Here is a 15,421-nt window from a genome sequence, read left to right on the forward strand (position 1 = left end):
TCAGACCTTTTGATTATGTTGTGCTACCAGGGCCACAATCATTTACCCCCTCTCTGATTGTCCGAGTGTGACGCCCTCCCCGTGGGTTACTGCAGCTAGTGTTGCCAGCACTGCCACTACCTGGGTGAGGGCACCCCACCAGAAATCCCACAGGATAGGTACAAGGTCATCAAGGTTCTCATTAGCAGCTTTGAGAAATTCCTTGTATATTATGCTCACACATCTGGGGACTTTGGCATTGTTGGACCAACCCTGCCAGGCAGGCTCAGACTCTTGAGTGGCTATTGCTGCTTTAGTGGGTCTCTGACCGCTTTTATCGGCTAGTACTTACAGTAGGCCTATAAAACAGATAAGGACTTCTCCTTAGTGTGTGGGTCGCTCAGGTGGGTGTCTAGGTTATAGGGTTGGGGACCGTTCCATCATGATAGGACAATAAATATATATATATAGAGAGAATTAATTTAAAATGTATATCCCATATCTGATACAACCCCCAACTGTTGCGAACCAAATAGTAATAAGGAAAAAATTATGTGTAGGTGCTTTTTTCCCGAGGGAGATTACGTTTATGAATTTCCTGCATGGGCTGCGGGACAGTGGAATTATTACATTTCCCATACCAGAAACCATGGATAAATGGAAGCATTCACACAAAACTGAAAGCGCGAATCCCCGCATTTAACCTAGCAACCCCAGACTCTCCAGAGTGTGGTGCGGGCAGCCCAACGCACCATCGGGATCACACTGCCTGCCCTACTGGACATCTACAGCACCCGGTGTCACAGGAAACCCAAGAAGATCATCAAGAACCTCAGTCATCCGAGCCACAGCCTGTTCATGAAATGAAGAAGGCAAAGACAGTACAAGTGCATCAAAGCTGGGCCGAGAGACTGATAAACAGCTTCTATCCCCAGGCCATYAGACTGATAAACAGCCACCACTAGATAGCCTCTGCTCAATACCCTGCACTCTGCCAAGTACCCTACTCTGCCCCTCAGTCACTGTCACTAGCCAGATAGCACCGGGCACTGTACCCTGCACCTTAAGGACTTCTGCCATWWGTACATAGTCATTGAACACTAGCCACTTTAATTATGTTTACATACTATTTATATATCTACTGCTGTACAAAATGTTTGATTATTTTAAAATGTTGGATTATTGTGTGCTTGTTGACATTTACTGCATTGATTGATAGGAACTAGGAACATAAGCAYTTCGCTGCACCCGCCATAACACCTGCTCAGCGGTGTATGCGATCAATAACATTTGATTTAACTAAAAGAACCACTCGTTCAAATCTTTAAACATCAACTGAATGTTAAATATTAAGGCATTTAAGGAAATCTGACACCTACACGCTCCTTCCATTGTGATGCACTGAAGTCAGGGACTATAATCCCCTTTCCTCATTCAAGATAAAGCTGTGTTAGTTCCCCTATCTGTCTGAGGCTCAATGGAAGACCTCTGCATGTCAGCCACACACACACGCACACACACACACACACACACATACACACACCCATAAACACAACATTACACACACACATTCACACACACACACACACATTAACACACAAAGGAGATAAAGCTGTGTTAGTCAGTCCCTATCTGTCTGAGCTAGACTCCCCTCGATGAATGGAAGACTTTCGCATGTCAGCTAGCCACAGCTATTGAGATTGCAGCTGAGGAGTGAAGAAAATAAATTAGATTCAAGGCTGTCTAATTTTACAGTAACTGCGATCCATCAGACTAGCGGGAGGTGACAGTGGAAATGACGGATGGAGACAGACAGGTGGCCTTACCATTTCACTGATTTACGCTCAAAAGCACGGCACGGGCCCCTAGATTTATTGAGTGAAGATGATCCTGTTCATTATGACTGTCACCTAAGACCATTTCTCTCCATCTCAACGGGGGTCACTTTAGGAAGATGGAAAGGAGAACATGAGAGGGATAGGAGGACAACTTTAACATATAGACAGTGTACAGGCAGGGAGGTTGGGGGGAGTTTTTTGGCCCTGTGAGCTGCCGAGTGTTGTCAAATTTAAAACAACAATCAATGAAATGTATTTTTTAAAGTCCTTTTTACATCAGCAGTTGTCACAAAGTGCTTTACAGATACCCAGCCTAAACCCCCAAATGAACAAGCAATGCGGAGGCAAAAGCAGAAGCACAATGGCTTGGAAATACTCCCTAGAAGTCAGGAACCTAGTAATAATAATAATAATACATTTTATTTGCGCCTTTCAAGATATACAAGGACACTTACAGAGTAAAACATAAAATAGCAAATATAAACATGGTAATACTAAAAGCAAAGGAACTAAGTGCGCATAAATGGAACGTAAATTAGATTTTTATGCACTTTTCTCTCTACGTGTATTCTGACCTTGAATTTAAACAGGAGAATAGCATGCTATTCACCCGCTATTTGTTTGGTGTGGAGATCAAAGAAATGAAGGTGCGGCGGAGGTATTCTTATCTCGACTCAATTCCCACATAATTCAACCGCCTTACGTTCCAAGTGGAACAACATCTACTTTCTTTTCCCCCCAGATATAAATAACACCATTCTCCATGAGTAAGCCGTTTGGATGAGGGGATTGTAAATATAAATGACAATTGTTTTCGATCTATTTTACCTTACGATTGCTGGAGGCAGATGTGAAACCTGTCATATGGCAGAAAACTGAAGCATGTCAACATATCACCTTTTCCACAGTGAAGTTTATGACTTTGGTTGAAATTTGGAATCCCAAATTATAGGCTTCTGTAGCCATGCACAAATTACAGTATAGTAGTACCAAWCCTACCAAGTTGATTTATGATCGTCGAGGGTGATGCCTTGGACTGAGTTGGAAAATTCACATGCTGTGTGAAATTGAAACAGTCCAACAGGGAAAGGAAATCCGCCGCAAACTCACAAGTGCTGGAGTCCACATGGATGTTTAAAGTGGAACTTACAGCGTTTTAGCAACATGAAACCTTATAAAAATCTGTTCATATACACCCCCAGGAAGAATACGACACAATGTTTTACATTTTCTGACAAGCGAGCACTTAGATATGGTCATTTTCACCTTTTCATCAATTCATGGACTGTTTGGGAATGACGTATATTTAACGATTTGTGAAAATTCTATAGCAATACAGGGTGGGAAAGCCACTGCAGTTAATAAAACCAACAACAAAAACATTTGTCTTGTCCAGGGCCGGAGTCTACGCAGACCGTTGCGCCAATCAGAGCTACAGTAGGCCTATATGCAAACAAGCCATTTGCCACACGGGCCTGCCATCATTCACTTTAAACTGGACTGTGTGTTTACAGGCAGTAGCAACAGCACAACTTTAGATCATTAGAACGCATTCGCCAAAAGCCACAAAATACACTTGAATGGATTTCTGCAAATAAGTTTTTCCTAGCCACCGTGCTTCTACACCTGCATTGTTTGTTGTTTGGGGTTTTAGGCTGGGTTTCTGTACACCACTTTGTGGCATCAGCTGATGTAAGAAGAGCTTTATAAATACATTTGATTGATTGATGTAAATACCACGGGAGTCCTCTTACATTTCACAGTCCTATTGAGCAAACAACCAGGTAGGCTCTCTCTCCCTCAGTTGCCTATGGACATCAACAACAACAAGATCAACAACTAATGCTAGCCAGAGCAAGATGAGCTAAATTCTAACAAGGGAACATTAGATAAACCCTCTCAAACCTTTTCAGCTAGTTGGCCGTCAAAATTGCAATGATAAATGATGGGGAATAGCCTACTCCTACTCCTGCAGCTTGTCTGCCAATGCATGCTTGTCCCAACCTACGCTTTGACAACTGAATTGGAACTTGCCTCCCTCCCCGCCCATTTGATCGATGCCAAATACATTTGTTTGACAACTAAGAGATATGGATAACAGTCGTTCAAGTYCAGCCTAGCTAGCAAAGTGATTCACCTTTCTTGCTAGCTAACCAAAATACATCTGCATCTCTAGCTGTAGCCAGTACCCACCGAAAAATACAATATGATGGGAAAAAGTCTGTCACTCACCCACTCCTCCAATGACATGACATCTTCCCAAAAGCTAGTTAGCTAACTAACGTTAGGTTTCATGTTTTTAGCTTGCTATATAAATARCTAGCTACATAAATAGATCAGCTAGCCCAGGAGTGTCAAACTCAATCAGCGTATGGGCCATATTGGAAAAATAAGGAATTTGCAGGCCAGACATACAGTAGACGATTCTTATTTTTTTTTCAACCTGCAACTGCGACCCAAACTGTCCAATGTTTGAAAAAATATGGCCCTTAATAATGTCTGCTTACAGTATGTACACTTACATTTGAAGTCGGAAGTTTACATACACCTTAGCCAAATACATTTAAATGCAGTTTTTCACAATTCCTGACATTTAATCCTAGTAACAATTCCCTGTCTTCGGTCAGTTAGGATCACCACTTTATTTTAAGAATGTGAAATGTCAGAATAATAGTAGAGAGAACAATTTATTTCAGCTTTTATTTCTTTCATCACATTCCCAGTTGATCAGAAGTTTACATACACGCAATTAGTATTTGGTAGCATTGCCTTTAAATTGTTTAACTTGGGTGAAACGTTTCAGGTAGCCTTCCACAAGCTTCCCACAATATAGGCATGAATATAGGATTGAGGTCAGGGCTTTGTGATGGCCACTCCAATACCTTGACTTTGTTGTCCTTAAGCCATTTTGCCACAACTTTGGTAGTATGCATGGGGTCATTGTCCATTTGGAAGACCCATTTGCGACCAAGCTTTAACTTCCTGACTGATGTCTTGAGATGTTGCTACCTGAAACGTTTCACCCAAGTTAAACAATCATTGAAAAGTGAAAGACTAAAGTTACATACATGGGATGCTTTAGTGAATTTCAGAATGTCTGGAATAGAAAAGGCAGAAATAAAACAATTCAATAAGCATTCGCAGCCAGTCATCCAAAACATAGTCCTATGCAGTCGTTAAATTCCTATAGAAGGCTGAGGATGTGTGTTCAACAGGCAGACAAGTTTCAAACCATTTAAATGCATTCAAATCATTTTTGTGAAGAACTTTAGGGTTATTGTGGCATACGGTGGTTACATTCAGATGCGAGTCCCCTTCCCCCCCACTGTCTCAAGTGTAAAAAGTTGATAACATTTCATTACTGAAACCCCATGAATGCTGGTCTACCAAATACTAATTTAGTGTATGTAAACTTTTGATCCACTGGGAATGTGATGGAAGAAATAAAAGCTGAAATAAATCACTCTTGTCACGCCCTGACCTTAGAGATCCTTTTTATGTCTCTATTTTGGTTTGGTCAGGGCGTGAGTTGGGGTGGGCATTCTATGTTCTGTGTTCTTTGTTTTGTATTTCTTTGTTGGTTGGCTGGGTGTGGTTCTCAATCAGAGGCAGCTGTCTATCGTTGTCTCTGATTGAGAACCATACTTAGGTAGCTCTTGCCCACATGGGTTTTGTGGGTAGTTGTTTTTTTGTCTTTGTGTCTGCACCAGACAGAACTGTTTCGTGTTGGTCTATTTTTGTTATTTTGTCTTAGTGTTCTGAGTTAAAATAAATATTATGAACACGTACCACGCTGCACCTTGGTCCGATCCTTCTCATTCCGACGACAACCGTTACAACTCTCTACTATTAGTCTGACATTTCACATTCTTAAAATAAAGTGGTGATCCTAACTGACCTAAGGGAATTTTTACTTGGATTAAATGTCAGGAATTGTGAAAAACTGAGTTTAAATGTATTTGGCTAAGGTATATGTAAACTTCCGACTTCAACTGTATGTCCTGCACCATTCTGTGTCCTTTCATAACCAGTTTCTGACATCCTCCAATATGCTGTGTTGTGTCTTCCAGTAATGCCTTACAACAGTGCCCATCACTGTGTGGTGGAGGTGGAAAACTTCATACTACTGCTGGGTGGAGAGGACCAGTGGAACCCCAATGGTAACATGACTACTGATACTACTACTAATACCAGTAGTAATACAAAAATATATATAAATGTTTAGTATTTATATTCATCATTTGCAATTTATTTCCAATCAACATTGTTTGATTAGATAAGTATGGCCATATTAACTATTTATGGATCTTGATTATGACATGTATTTTGCAGGAAAGCACAGCACCAATCATGTCAGCCGTTATGATCCACGATTCAACAGTTGGATACAACTTCCTCCTATGCAGGAAAGGTAAGTCAATGCAAACAAGATTGACGAAGTAATGCAATACAATAGATGTGTGAATTATTGCACTGATTATTAACACTGAATGATTACGGTGTCTGTATGTGACATTACACTTTTTAGGAGAAGAAATCTTAACTTTTCTGGAGTACTRCGAAAGGTTCAAAACACTATTTTGGTGTTTCGAGTTATGTTTAGTGGAGAATTAGATACTCAACAATATATGTTAAATTTTTATTTAGAATGGACCATTATCACGCACCTGTCTCGAAACAGGGGCAGCGGGGRAAAATACATGTCATCTATGCACTTAAATAGCGAGTGTAGGATGTTTTTCCCGTGATTCATTTTCATGCCAGCCTAGTAGGCTATACTCCTGTTTGTAAAGAGAAGCAATGTGCTTAATATTAGGAAAGTTGATAAATAAATATAGCAGGCCTAGCCTATAGAAAGCTGATGGAATACTCCACTTTTTAGTAGTGGCCATCACTCTGTTTTCTCGCGCAATTGCATAGCCCATAGAAATGTTGATCAACATAAGCTCATAGGCTCTCATTAAGTTTTTGATTAGATTTTCAATTACATTTGTATTGATGTCAGAGTGATTATAGGGACAATAGAGTGTGGAGTAGGGAGTTAGCAAGTTTTGTAGGCTACTAATGACCATCAGCAGCATCAGAGCTTGCAGAATCCTACAGTAATTACTGTGACTAAATGGTCACGTGGAATCTGACTGCCGTCACGAATCATGACTGACGGTGTGGTGTTAATACGGTCACCGTATCAGCCGTGCACACACACACACACAAACACACACACAAACACACACACATATCAGTGTTAATGTCGTCAACAATAACTATGATAAAAAATACTTTTCAACAAACTGTTTTTCCTGACGAAAACAAATGACAATAACGAGATGAGATGCCCTGAAAAAAAGAGAAATATTACCAATGGCTTTTCATTTTAGTTTACGAATAGGTAACGAGATGAGAATTCCATGTGAGACTAATGGTCATTCCATTTGACATGAAACGCCTTTTCATCCGTTTTGTCCAATCATAAGCATGCATCCCTGTGCATAATATATAACGCAATCCTCTCATTGGCTGCTAAAGTCTTTCTGTTGCGTGGGCTGTTTGCATTGATCTGGCTCCCCCACAATCACAGCTCCCGGTCACTTCAATCACTCGTCTCTGTCTCTGTTTTGAACTGATGCGCAGCCAGGACACTTGTAACAAACTAACCTAAATTAGAAACAATAATGTCTTTCGTCATCTTTGCTTTTTCACATCAGAAGCTCTGTTTTGCCATGTGCGCTGTTATTCATCTGTGTTGGCAATAACACGTTTTGATGAATATTAGGACTGCAGTAATACTTCTAGCATTGTTGCAAAGCTCATATTCTCCACTTTAAGGACATCACTGTTATTTAACCCCTTCGATGGTTATGATGCTGAAAAAAATCAGAACCTAAATTGTTTAACCTGTAGGATTTATATCCTATAGTCTATGGTAAATTATGGCTGGCATTGGTTACCAGCTAAGGAATACATGGCGATAGTGACGCCTCTATTTGGACAAGGCTATCTGAGTGTGCACATGGTGCAAGTAAGAGCTAAATATGAATTATTTAATGGAAAATGCAYCGACTAATATGTGACTAAAATGACTGACTAAACCAGACTAAAATTGTCCAGCGTTTTCGGCGACTGATAATAATTAAAATGAACAAAGGATGAAAAGACTAAAATGTGACTAAGACTAAAATATATATTTTTTTGTTGTTCTTGTTACTTTTTACCCCTTTTTCTCCACAATTTCGTGATATCCAATTGGTAGTTACAGTCATCCCATTGCTGCAATTCCCGTACGGATTCAGGAGAGGCGAAGGTCGAGAGCCATGCGTCCTCCGAAACACGACCCCGTCAAGCCGCACTGCTTCTTGACACACTGCTCGTTAAACGCGAAAGCCAGCCTCACCAATGTGTCGGAGGAAACACTTTACAGCTGGCGTCCGAAGTCAGCGTACTTGCTTCCGGCCCGCCACTAGGAGTCGCTAGAGCGCGATGGGACAAGGACATCCCGGGCCGGCTAAACCCTCCCCTAACCCGGACGTCTTTGGGCCAATTGTGCGCCGCCTCATGGGTCTCCCAGGCGCGGAAGGCTGCAGAATATATTTTAAGACCAAAACTCAATCTAAAATAGCTGCCAAAATTTACACTGACACACACACCACTGGCATAGCACACACCCCCACAGCCCCTGGGGGGCCCAAGAGCTATATATATTTGTTTTTAATTACAAGAAATGTGCTTTAAAACTGCAAAATGTTCTCTCATCCTTATGGCAAAATGTGTAGAATAGCAGGAAATTTGCTCTATAACGGCAACATTTTCTCTCAGCCTCATGGCAAAATGTGTAACATAGCATGAGATTAGCTATAAAACTGCACATTTTTCTCTCTGCCCCATGGCAACAACAAAAAAGATGTGACCCTTGCTCGAACCTTGTGGGTGGGCCCCGCAAAACTGTGCATACCACTGACACACACACACACACACTGTCCTGCTTGTTTTAATTATGTTGTCTGGTTTACACCTCCTGCTCAGGAGAGCCAGTTTCTTCGCCTGCTGCCTGGATAAGCACCTGTATGTGATTGGCGGGAGGAACGAGTCGGGCTACCTCTCCAGTGTGGAGTCCTACAAGCTGGAGACTAACGAGTGGAACTACGTGTCCTCCCTGCCCCAGCCTCTGGCCGCACACGCTGGAGCAGTGCACAATGGGAAAATATACATCTCAGGTCAGACCTCACTCAATTTATAGAACCTTTATTTTACAAGGTTGTCCCATTGTCAAAATACCTATTTTTCAAGGGAGACCCACTGATCATCTTATTCATGGAAAATTAGTTCATGTTGGAAATTAAAAGCTGAAAAATTATCCACTCAGACACAGTCAAAATGAAAGAACAAAATCTTCTGATCTGTGTATTGTGATGAGTGCAGGACTGMTAAATATCACCTATCAACGCATATAGACTTTCCAAAAGCAGAGTCTTGTGTCTATGGATCCTGATCCTGCCATTCGCAGCTAATAGGTCTTCATGTGTGTATCTGCCATACCACTACAGGAGGAGTCCACAATGGAGAGTACGTATCCTGGCTGTATTGCTACGACCCCATCATGGATGTGTGGGCCAGGAAACAGGATATGAACACAAAGAGAGCTATTCATGCCCTGGCTGGGACGAACGACCGCCTCTACGCTATCGGGGGCAACCATCTGAAAGGTAAGGACTGACATGTCTCAGCTACTGTACTGTACTGTGCAAAATAGACTGTGGAATACAAGATGGATTTTTTGAATAGTTGTACTTAGGGCTGTTGCGGTGAGCATTACCACACCGGCAGTCATGAGTCATGACTGTATTAAAATTCTACGTGACCGTTGAAACACGGTAATCTCCTCTTATGCACTCTGGACCTGCGTTATTAGAACCAAACTCACTAACGACCATCAGGTCGCTGATGGCTTGGTACTCAGCACTCTATTGTCCCTCTAACCACTCTGACATCAATGCAAATACACTTATCATCATGTGCTTTTAAAACTCACCTCGATGTGGTTGATCAATTTGAAGAGAGAAGTTAAACAACAGGTTGAAACTGAGTGGAAAACATGGTTGTTGTGGATGTTGTTTCACAGCCTAACACAACGAAATGGACAGAGCTTTCTAAGGTCATTCTTCATTCAAAACACCTGTAGGCATATTATGCATATGCATAGGCCTATGAACCCAAGCCGGGAAAAAAATATGGAATTAACATTATATAGCCTACCACATATGCACGCAAGAAAAACATTTACATGTTTTATTTATTTAAGATGTCTTTGGTACATAATTGGTTTAGCCTATACTCCAAAATTAAACAAATTCTAGTAATCGCATTTGAGTGTGGAGTGTATTATTATGCMTACTGGATGGACTTGTTACYTTCTGCTTCGCTCTAAACTTTCTATCCATGAGTCTGGGAGAGAATGTATAGGCCTAGGCGATGCTGTTGGTTCATTGATTGTGCAGAGCGGCTTACAGAGTCAGCCTAAAATTATAGTGAATTTCTATTTGAATAATTAATAGGCTGACACATTACCTTTASCTGCAGAATATCTCACCAATGTGAGTTTCCATCTCCTTCCCTCTCTTCTTCATGCTTTTCTTGAACGCGCATAGAGGCGGTCAGAACTATATACATTGACATTTGATTGGTAAAAACAGTAGGAGTCCATTCCAACTTTGATGTTGAGGTATAGACACCTGAGTTGCCTAAGCCGTTCACAGGATTGGTTCACTTTTGAGGTTCCTCGGGTCTCCACCGAGTTAGGTATATCTGGTTTTAGTTTTAATCTGCCGTATTGCTGGAATAAATTCAAAATACTTTTCATCTTGATGTTCTGGTGCAGTTCGAGCAGTTCAGAGTATTGATTGGGGACTTGTGGAGGAATGTAACTGTTTTTCTGGGTGATGTGTGATGTTTTATTTGTGCTTCCCGTGACTGTGTTTTTGTATTTTGAGGGAAAATTCCACCCAAAAACTAGCCCCAAAATTTGCTTGTCAGCGATCAAGTTTTCAAGATATGTAACTTTCCAAAAACATGAATCATACCTGTTTGATGCATTTTACATCATATGATACTTTGTTTTGCATCATATGTATCATTTCTGTATTTTGAAAGTTTTATATCTTGAAAACSTCATTGCYGACAAGCAAAGCATTTTGGGACTATGTCAAGAATGGACCAATGAAACAAATACCAAGAGATCCTTTTTGGGTGGAATTTTCCTTRTGTATATATTACAGTACCAGTCAAAAGTTTGGACTCCTACTCATTCAAGGGTTTTTCTTTATTTTTACTATTTTCTACATTGTAGAAAAATAGTGAAGTCATTAAAACTATGAAATAACACATATGGAATCATGTAGTATGATAAAAGTGTGAAACAAATCAAAATATATTTTATATTTGAGATTCTTCAAAGTAGCCACCCTTTGCCTTGATGACATGTGATAATGTATCTGTGACACTGTGATTCTGTMGCAGCTGATCGGGCAGGTGTTTACAAAACATTAAGACCTGTGTGATTAATAAGTGCCTTCTCAGAGAAGGCCCATTAGACATTTCTGTGCTGAGGTTGCAACTTGTATTAAACCARCTAGATTTTGATTGACTTTATCTGCGAATGCTCTTTTTTATTCACCTGTAAAATCGCATGTATCATTAACTGTTATTTTGTGCTCAGGGTTCTCTCACCTGGATGTGATGCTGGTGGAGTGTTATGACCCCAAAGCGGACCAGTGGAACATCCTCCAGACGCCCATCCTGGAGGGCCGCAGTGGCCCCGGCTGTTGCATACTGGACGACAGCATCTTCCTAGTGGGCGGATACAGCTGGAGCATGGTAAAGACACATCTCACTATCAACTTGATATCATTAATTCACGGCAAACCTAGGTAGGTCGTTTCACAAAAAGAGTGCCTTTTGCGTCCCTTTGATATTTTAAGTAGAAATTGTGCACCAATATTGAATTTAAAAATTCTGTTATATTAAAGGGATACTTCGTCATGTTGCCAATGAGKACCTTTATCTACTTCCCTAACGTTAGCACAGTGACTGGCAGTCCATGGTTATCTGCTAGCATGCTAGTAGATAGCCATAGACTTCCAGTCATTSATTYCGCGAATGCTAGTTAGCATTGGCTTGAGAAATTACCTTTAACTTCCTTCATACTGGACAGAGACATAAAAATGGTATCCGCAAATGAATCTGGCTCTGGGGAAGTATATAAAGGGCGTAATTGCCAAAATCGCAAAGTATCCCTTTAAATTAAATTCCCTTTAATATAGACCACATGGATATTTCAATAAATCAGAAAAAAAATTGCATTTTGACATGTCCCTCCATCAACTCTGTATCACTTAAAGGGAAGTTTTCAACCCACAATCCAAACATTTCTCCAAGTTTCATCATCATTGTAAAGCCTTAGTTATTTTGTTGCTTTGGCAAAGTCATTTTTTGAAGATTGTTATTAATTTAATGTGATTAGTGATTCATTTATGTCTGTCCCTCATTTTAAGGTCAACCCTGTTATGTGAACTGGAAAACTGAGCGGGTCTGGCATAACACGTCAACCCCGTTACCCATAGATAGACAGGCTAGAAATGTTTTATAAATGTCATACATTTTTTTGTGAAGGTTGAGTTCAATTGCCACTCACTGTTGTACACAACAAGCTTCCATTCCCTCTGTCACGAGGGGATTTATGGTTGATTTAAGAAAATCGGCAACTCTATTTCGGTCATCGCTGTTATTATTATTATTATTATATTGCAGGGAGCCTACAAGTCTTCCACCATATGCTACAGCCCAGAGAAGGGGACCTGGACAGAGCTAGAGGGAGAGGTGGCTGAGCCCTTAGCAGGCCCATCCTGCTCCACTGTCACACTGCCTGCCTGTCTGCCCTTCAACAAATAACACATCACTAGATACAGAGCAGGATGAGGAGGAAAATAGGTGAGGAAGAGGATGGGGGATGGAGAAAAGGACCATCGATAAACGAACATTTGTAAACAAATTTTGTGATGAAGTACTCCAATCAGCCGATGGGATGTGTATAAATTATTTTTTTACAGGTTTGACAAAAGAGCACTTTCGTTATTATTGCCTACTGAAGGTTTGAAAAAGTAAGTAATCATGTATTTCATGTATTTAAATCCCCATCTGTGTTGAACTTTTTCCAGACAATAGTCACATTTCATATCAGATTTTTTCTTTAATCGATAGTAAGTGTTTTTGGCTTATCTTGATATAGCACGCATAGTGTTTAACTGAATTGTTATAGCTTTAAAAAATCAATTTGTATCTTGTTATTAGTAGGAGACATAAATCCAAAACAGAATGCAGTGTTGTTAAAAAGAATTGACACTGGAAACAACCTGTCTGGCGACCAAATCACACTGAAACTGAGTTCTGGTTAATATGCTCTTTTTTTCCCAACCAAAATCGTGATTCTGTGTACAGTATATTGTAAACCAGAGACTAACTAACAGTTCATCTGCAGCAAATTAATCATTCTTTAAGCTGCAAGCAAGAACAATTTTTACATTCAACATCGATTCTGACCTTTGTAAAAACGGCACTAAAAACTAATATGGTTATTTAAGGATGGTACAATCAAATGATTATTATTCATTGCTAGCCATTGGTATACACGGGTAGCAATTTTAACTGAGTGATAAGGTAGGTTTTATGTTTTATGTTCAATGTTACCTGTTAATGTTTAACAGAGCCTATTTCCAGAGAGCACACAATAAATTCCTCAAAAAGGGTACATCCCATTTACGATTATGATAAAGCACACAGTGGTCCTCAATGCACTAATGGTGAACCTTAAAAACAGTTGTGTGTAAGAATGGTTCACAAAACTAAAAGTTTGATGAATTGTTGTTATTTTTAGTATACTATGTTCAGAAACATGATGAAAAGTGAATTCAACTGTCATGTCTGCGTTCTACTATTTTGTCTAAGTAAGTGTGCAAGGTCCACACTGAATATTGGTACCTGTTGAATTACATATAGATACAGTATGTTACTTTCTTCTTGTAAATAATAGCTTGCAGTGGAACATTTTTGTGCACTCAACCTGGGATTTATTCTCAAATCCTGTTATGTCCTTTGCATTTTAGAATATGAAAATAAAAAGGAAACTTGACAATTACAACAGTCTCTGCAGCTTTTTTCAGGTACTGCAAATATTTCCAGTCAACAGACACTCACTTTACATTGAACTTCCAGTATACAAGGACATTCACGGATCCATTCAAACAATGAAGCAATTCAGACATTTCTTGAATATAATAACTATCAAGCAGGGTTGGGTAGGTTACTTTCTTAATGTAATCCGTTACAGTTACTAGTAACCTGTCCAAAATTGTAATCAGTAACGTAACTTTCGGATTACCCAAATTCAGTAATGTAAGCTGATTACATTCTGTTACTTTTAGATTACTTTCCCTTTAAGAGGCATTAGAAGAAGACAAAAATGTATGTTACCATTTGAATGACATCTATTGCAGGATAAATCAATGTTAAAGCTTACATAGCTGGCATATATGGATGTTAAATTTAACCCTATGGGCTGGTTATGTAGGATTCTTGTAACCCATTCCTTTCTACTACATATAATAATACGATTAAATTGTCTTCACATTAAAAATCTAAGTCTATCAGAATTCCAGTCATTCCAATAAATGTTATACCCCTTAGGACTTGGAAATATTGAAGTGTAGATTAGCCAAATTGTTTTACCTGASCATGACCCCAAAACGAAGGACTTATTAGCCAGGCCTATTCTGTTTATGAATTTGTTGTCATAGAGGACTGATTGGGCTCATTGATTCGAGTTGAAAAATAAATGCTGTGCTCATGGAATGGCATGCTTTGAGCACTACTGAAAAGTGCTATTTACATGTGAAGAATGAATGCCATATGCTGCATTTGCTATAGGCCTATTGTTTAAATGTTTTGTTGGTGACACTTTGATATCTTCATAATATGCAGCTGTTAAAGGGCAAGAAACTGAAGCTCTCGTACAACGCTGTGTACTACTCCCTTCACAGAACAGCGCAAACCGGCTCTAACCAGAATAGAAAGAGGAGTGGGAGGCCCCGGTGCACAACTGAGCAAGAGGACAAGTACATTAGACTGTCTAGTTTGAGAAAGACACCTCACAAGTCCTCAACTGGCAGCTTCATTAAATAGTACCCGCAAAACACCAGTCTCACCGTCAACAGTAAAGAGGCGACTCCGGGATGCTGGCCTTTCAGCATGAAAGTGCACACCTCATGTCACAAGGATCTGTACACAATTCCTGGAAGCTTAAAATGTCCCAGGTCTTCAATGGCCTGCGTACTCACCAGACATGTCAGCCATTGAGCATGTTTGGAATGCTATGGATCGACGTGTATGACAACATGTTCCAGTTCCCGCCAATATCCAACAACTTTGCACAGCCATTGAAGAGGAGTGGGACAACATTCCACAGGCCACAATTAACAGCCTGATCAACTGGTGGTCAGACCAGATACTGATTGGTTTTCTGATCCACGCCCCTACATTTTTTCGAGGTGTCTGTGACC

General features: G+C 40.1%; 1 protein-coding gene across 2 annotated transcripts in view; it reads left to right on the forward strand.

Annotated features, from left to right (window-relative positions):
• The window catches only part of klhl14 (kelch-like family member 14), a 35,897-nt gene extending 21,899 nt beyond the window's left edge, over positions 1-13,998 (forward strand). For both annotated transcript variants that reach the window (XM_024009181.2, XM_070448833.1), the window contains 6 exons: positions 5,888-5,977; positions 6,150-6,228; positions 8,838-9,028; positions 9,359-9,517; positions 11,527-11,684; positions 12,618-13,998. In XM_024009181.2, the coding sequence (XP_023864949.1) occupies positions 5,888-5,977; positions 6,150-6,228; positions 8,838-9,028; positions 9,359-9,517; positions 11,527-11,684; positions 12,618-12,758 (818 nt within the window). In that variant the 3' untranslated portion in view covers positions 12,759-13,998. The remainder of the gene's footprint in view (positions 1-5,887; positions 5,978-6,149; positions 6,229-8,837; positions 9,029-9,358; positions 9,518-11,526; positions 11,685-12,617) is intronic.
• The last annotated feature ends 1,423 nt before the right edge of the window (positions 13,999-15,421 follow it).

This window comes from Salvelinus sp. IW2-2015, linkage group LG19 (genome assembly GCF_002910315.2).
Source record: "Salvelinus sp. IW2-2015 linkage group LG19, ASM291031v2, whole genome shotgun sequence".
In the NCBI taxonomy this organism is placed as follows: domain Eukaryota; kingdom Metazoa; phylum Chordata; class Actinopteri; order Salmoniformes; family Salmonidae; genus Salvelinus; species Salvelinus sp. IW2-2015.